This window comes from Panicum virgatum, chromosome 3N (assembly GCF_016808335.1).
Source record: "Panicum virgatum strain AP13 chromosome 3N, P.virgatum_v5, whole genome shotgun sequence".
NCBI lineage: Eukaryota > Viridiplantae > Streptophyta > Magnoliopsida > Poales > Poaceae > Panicum > Panicum virgatum.
The window spans coordinates 46,479,447-46,485,446 of NC_053147.1; the positions used below are offsets into that span (position 1 = coordinate 46,479,447).

At 48.5% G+C, this 6,000-nt stretch overlaps 1 protein-coding gene across 1 annotated transcript; it reads right to left on the minus strand.

The window, feature by feature from the left end:
• Positions 1-3,032: 3,032 nt before the first annotated feature.
• LOC120666033 lies at positions 3,033-4,127 on the minus strand. Its single transcript, XM_039945818.1, has 4 exons — positions 3,845-4,127; positions 3,585-3,698; positions 3,338-3,400; positions 3,033-3,257 (listed from the first exon to the last, which is right to left on the minus strand). Exons 1-4 carry the CDS (start codon positions 4,048-4,050, stop codon positions 3,197-3,199), a joined length of 444 nt encoding a protein of 147 aa, XP_039801752.1. The 5' UTR covers positions 4,051-4,127; the 3' UTR covers positions 3,033-3,196.
• Positions 4,128-6,000: the final 1,873 nt, after the last annotated feature.

The following is a 6,000-nucleotide window of genomic DNA, read 5'->3' on the forward strand; positions in this document are numbered from 1 at the left end:
TCATACGTCGCAGTGTGAAGCTCTTCTCAAGCTCTACTAGTAGGACCCACCAAAATAGTGAAAAAGTAAAAACAAATGAGTGAAGATGGCTAGATGTGTGGCTGTAGGATTCTTGCTGCTTGCTGCATGTACTTTTTTCCTTTTTTTACTGAGCAAGCATCGGTGCACCTACCAGGGTTAACAATTTCGGCGAAATTTCGCCGAAATTTCGGAAAATTTTCCGTTTCCGCTAGTTATCGGGATTCGAAATTTCGGTATTTTTCGGAAAATTTCGTTTTCAAATTCAAAATTCAACAAATTTCGACCGAAATTCACCGAAATTCGCCGAAATTTACCGAAATTTCGGAACGAAATTTCGTTTCCGGTAAACACCGGGATTTGACCGGAAAACGAAATGGTTAACCCTGGCACCTACAGGCGCCGCTCCAACTTTTTTTGGGGTTAGCATCGCACGTTTCAGCGTAGATAGTGATGCTTATATGTTCTCTCTCATATTCTAGCATCACTCTGGACCAACATTGGGGAGGGTATAGAACCTCGATGCCTTGATCATGCCTTGCCCTGCCCATCCGGGTTCCGCGAGATGCCATCCTGCCACGTAAGCGCGCTAAGAGTAGTAGCCATCTCCCATCTGGACAGACAGACAGACTGTTTCGGAATGATTGCCTGAGCGCTCGACTTGGTGCAGTGCAATCACTGTTCCTTGCCCGGGCGCGGCCGCACGGGCAGGGCCTTGCCTTCAACGCGCTCCTCCGTGCCGAGTGTACCGGAGCCAACCCACGCTCTGGATTCTGGACCACACGTCCTGCGCTCCTGATCCTCCTCCCCGGTTACATGATCCTATCTAGTATCGCCTTCAAGAAGAAGGATCAAGGATGACGACGATGATGAGCCGGAGATGAGATGCTGCAGAGTAGCCGCGTCTCCAGCTCCCCATGGCCCAACGGATCAGGGTTTTCCGCCGTGGGCACCCATCCGGCCATCCGTGCACACCGGGCGCGAGCGTGACGCCCCCCCCGTGCGTGGCGGCCGGGGCAGGGGCAGCGCGGCGCGTCGCGGGCAGGCCCAGAGCCGCGGCGCGTGGTCCGCCTGCCCGCCGCTTTACACCGCGGACGGAGGCGTGCCGTCACGTTCCGGCAATGATGGCCGCCTGATTAACGAGAGAGAGGCTCTCGCCAAGGCGACAGCCGCGCAGACGCAGCGCGCACGGAAGCATGGGCCGCCGGCAGCGCCGCAGCTTGCTCTGCCGGTCGACACGGCAGCGAGAGCAGGCAGGCCCGAAAAAATGATTTTGTACCGCACCACTGCGGTCGATTGTATCCTGGACGCTGATTGTGTACCGAGATTTATGAAACTTTGTCCTTTGCGGATGTATTCACATGTATTTGATTTTTTTTCATTCCGTATATCTGTTGTTTGCCTGGCGGGGTACAGTTGAGGTGATAGAAAGTTCTCGTTGTCCAAGCCCCCCCCCTTATGTCTTCTTATTTTATAGCTCTCAGGTTGGTGGGTGGTAATGTGTAGTCGTGGCTTTGCCGGGATCATGTGACCCTTGTTTTTCCATTTTTTGTGTTTTATTTTAGTAGTCTCGATAATTGAATTGGAAGGTGGTGGGTCTCCAGTTATCACCTGGTACTAGATATGGAGTAAGTAGTACCACCGTGTACAGGATGAGATATTTCACCGGTTGCCGTGGCGCCACTGGTAACAGTTTTCTTTTCGAAGGCTGTTACTGTTAAGTACATGACTTTGGTCCTCACATTTTTTTCTATGTATGTACACAGTGTTTATATAGGTGCTAAGTTGTTGTGTTCATTTTCTCAGTTTTCTTTAGTCTGTTCGTCGCGTCCGCTGGAGTAGGAGTATGGTGGTCGAGAGGGATGAGAAGTGGGTTCCTGAGTTCCCATCCAACCCCAGGCGCATCGTTGGTCCCTCATCTTCTGCTCCAGCTGGGAGAGCTCGCGGTGGCGGTTCCGTCACAGCGTCGTCCCCCCTATTCGAGTGATGATGAAGCTTCGTCTGGATCTAACATCACCAGCCGCTGCTCTCCAAAGTCAGTTTTCTCAGTTGTCTCTAAGTTCAGTAAATTCAAAAACCAAATTATCCAGGACTATGGGTTTGGGGGAATTCTGGAAATTCCTTGCATTAGCAAGTTGAATCTTAAGCAATCTGTCTGGTTGCTTAGTAAACTGGACAACGAGGAGAGTTGTTTGGTTTTCGGCCCATCTAGGCGGATTTATGTCCACGAGGATGATGTTGGCATCGTTCTGGGCATCCCCAGTGGTGAGATTGATGTGTCGTCAACGTCAGTTACTGATGAACAACTAGATTTGTTGCGGTCTAGCATCGGTTTAGCAGACTCAGAGCCACGGAGTATAAAGGGAATTGAGTATGTTCTGGGAAAGCATCTTGATGATCAGTCTTCAAGCCAAGAGATAGATGGCTTCAAAGTAGCTTTTGTTGTTTTTGTTATCTGCCATCTTTTAGCACCATGTGTGAAGCACGATCATGTGAATCTTGATTTTTGGGGTGCTCTGAAGAATCCAGGGTCGCTTGACAGATATAATTGGTGCCTCTACGTATATGGACATGTGCTTGTACCCGCGCAGAAAGTCTGAGCTGAAATTATTAGTAAGGGCCGAGCTACATCACTATCTGGGTGCCACTATTTCTTGCAGGTGATTCACTGCTGATTGGATTGTTTTCTGCTGTGCTAAGATTTCTTTGCTAACTCATCGGTTTTTCATTTTTTGTTAGATTCTATTCCTGGATAATGTTGATCTCAATAGGCTTAACAAACCCCACAAGGTTCTTCCTCGACTTAAGGTGTTTGATCAAGAATCACTGAGGGCGATGGCAGTCATGTGTGCTAGTAGGGGGGAACAAGATTTTGATTGCTTTATTGGTGTAAGTGGTGCCTTGTCATGATTCTTAATTTTATTTTTGGCTTAGTAAGTTATGATGCTTGCTGTTAATATATTTTCAGCTTTTGTAAGCAATGAGAACACAGGATTTACAAAAAATGGACAGCATTGAAATTAAACATTGCAGCTTCCATGCTAACACTGCAGGTAACCACAAAATAAACACGACATACACCGTTTCCCCAATCTAATTAAATTTTGCAAAGCAATTCTTTAATCATTACTAAGAAATGTACTACAATGTTTGAGACGAAACACAGAACACAAAGCTGTTACCCGATACTACTCTTCAGAGTACAGTTGGTGTCTGCACAAATCTCAAATGGAATATCTCTGCAGATGGAACCATTATTGATTTCTACTCAAACTGGACATGTCACATAGTCTACAAAAGCTACAGTCAGAACACGTACCCGGTAGTACTTGTACCAGCATTCTTCCCAGTACGGAGCTCCACATCTGTACCACCAATGCAGCTTTCCCCGGAAACAAAAAAAAGTGCACATCTCAGCAAAATACACAAAATGGTATAGATCTGGACTGGCACACGTGCTTTGCCCCAGATATAAGAATGACTAGCATTGTCGAATTCGCGAAAAAACAAGCAATACAGAAACCGAATACTGCAACCTTTTCATACCCGCTCTGCAGGAACCATACCTTAGACACGACATGTTCAAATCTGGCACCTCCTCGATTCTGGAATTTAACCGATTTCGTTTGCTACCAGCAAACGTGACATCAATCCATCCATTTTGTTCATCTAAGTTTAAACTGTATCGAGCAAAACGCAAAAACAGGAGCACAGACCGCGCGCCATTAATTTGTTTTAGTTGAAACTGCAAGATCGGGACAGAATTTTCCCCCAAATTCCAAAGATCCAAGAAAACGAACAGAGTTCTTGTGCTCAGAAACCAAACCTTGATCCCGATGATCTGACCCAATCGCTTCCAACTACGGACGCCTGAAGCACGCAACCGTCGCCTTGACGAAGAGTTGCTCCAGCCGTAGCTTCTCCCTGCGGACCACACCCATGGGCATCTGGATTCTGCATCAGAGGGTGACCTTCTGCTCCTTTTCGAAATCCCTCGACCACGAGCTTGCGGTGGCCTACAGTATCGAGCATCGCCTCTAATCGCCCGGAGGCTACGAGGCTCCTGAAAGCAGGAACAGGAGTAGTGAGCGCGTGGCTGCCAGTTAAATGATTTTCTTTGGGCCCGGTGATTTCGAATTTTGAACTCGCACCTCGGGATTGACTAAACTAATGCTCCGTGGCTGGGCCGTTAGTACAGAATCCAAGTTTTGATTGGCCAGATGTCACACTGGGTGTGTTTAGTTTCCACCAAATTTCCAAATTTTCCATCACATCCATCATATCTCCTATCACATCGAAACATTAAATATAGTAAATAACTCATACATGGAGTACTAAATGTAGTTAAATAAAAAAACTAATTGCATAGTTTTGATGTACGTTGCGAGACGAATCTTTTGAGCCTAGTTAGATCATGGTAGGACAATATTTACCACAAATAAATGAAAAGTACTACAGTATGCTACAGTGACTGTTGTGACTTTTTCTCTCCCTTTTCAGCTCATCTAAACACAGCCACTGTATACAAAATATGTATCTACACTCCTCCCCTACGCGCGCAGGCTCATGACAGAAATTTTGTACCATCCTGACATGGGCACGAATCTCAGAATGGGATTCAATGGTACAGATAAGCCCTACCTGCTACTACGGTACTAGAAATCTTCATTAGCCGGCGGCTTTTGGCACGTCCAATCGCCGGAAAGCTAGGCGAGCAGGAGAGGAGGGGGCAGGGCTGCGGCGTTTGAGAATCCGCGCCCGTGCAGGCCGTCCGTGTCTGCTTGTCACTCGCGCCCGCTTTTCCCACGGAAAGAGGCTCCACGTGCGCACCTGTCGCGTCCCTTTCGATCGCGGCGCCTCGCTCGCTCTGCCGTCGTCCTCATAGCCTGCCCTGCCCGGACCAGCCGCTTTGCCGGCCGCGGTCGCCATGGCCACCGGCGCAGCACCTCAGTCCTCAGCGGCTGCTAGTCTGCTACTGCTACGCTCTCTTCCCGCCCCGGCTGTGCTCGCGGTTTCAGTACTTTTCTATCCTTACTCGGCGTTGGCAGTCTCCTCCCGTGGGCTGTCTCGTCCGAGCGAACTATAGCGTCTCGCTATTGCCGACGACACAATTCGTTCTTGCCGACGAGCTGTGGTTGGTAGTTGGTGTCTGAGGAACTGAGAAGGCGACCAAAGGGGACGTGACTGGGAGCTGATAAAAATAATCGCAATCGGAAGCTTGGCCTATGATCCCAAGTGCGCACCCAACCCTAGAGTCCTATGTGAAGTGTAGAGTTGCTATAGAGAAGCTACACTAACACAAAATAACCTTAGGAACAAACACGACAAAATGTGGAAGCAGACACGCAAAAACAGCGTTAGAAAATGCACGGTATACCTCACCGGTTGATCCGACGTATATGAACTTGAACTCGTCGGTTAAACTGGTGAGACAGAGCCGCCAGCACGAAAAAGCAATCACCGGTTGATCCGACGCAAAGGTTTAAAAGGCGTCGGTTCAATCGACGAACCTGCACCAGATGATCCGATAAAATCGACTTAAAACGTCGGTGCAGTTGTCCAGAGAGACCTCAAATAGACCTGTGAGCACCGGTTAACCCGACGTGCACAAAGGGCACCTCGTCGGTTCAACCGACGTGCAAAAACAGTCAAGGCACAGAATCGCTCACCGGTTAAACCGGTGAGGAGCAAAATGAACTCGTCGGTTAAACGAGTCAAACAGCAACCAGAGAAGCACTAGCTCGGTATCACCGGTTGAACCGATGCACAAGAGAGAGAATGCACCGGTGCAACCAGAGGGAAAACAGAAAAACCCTAACGTGCGAAAAACCTACTCACCGGTTGATCCGACGCACCATCTCACAAGCGTCGGTTTAACCGGTGATAGGAAAACGTCTGCCCGTGCCCAGAAACGATTTTTCCAGCCCGCGACCTTTGGAAATCTCAATGATTGGAGGATCAAATCAAATCCAAAGGAGCTCA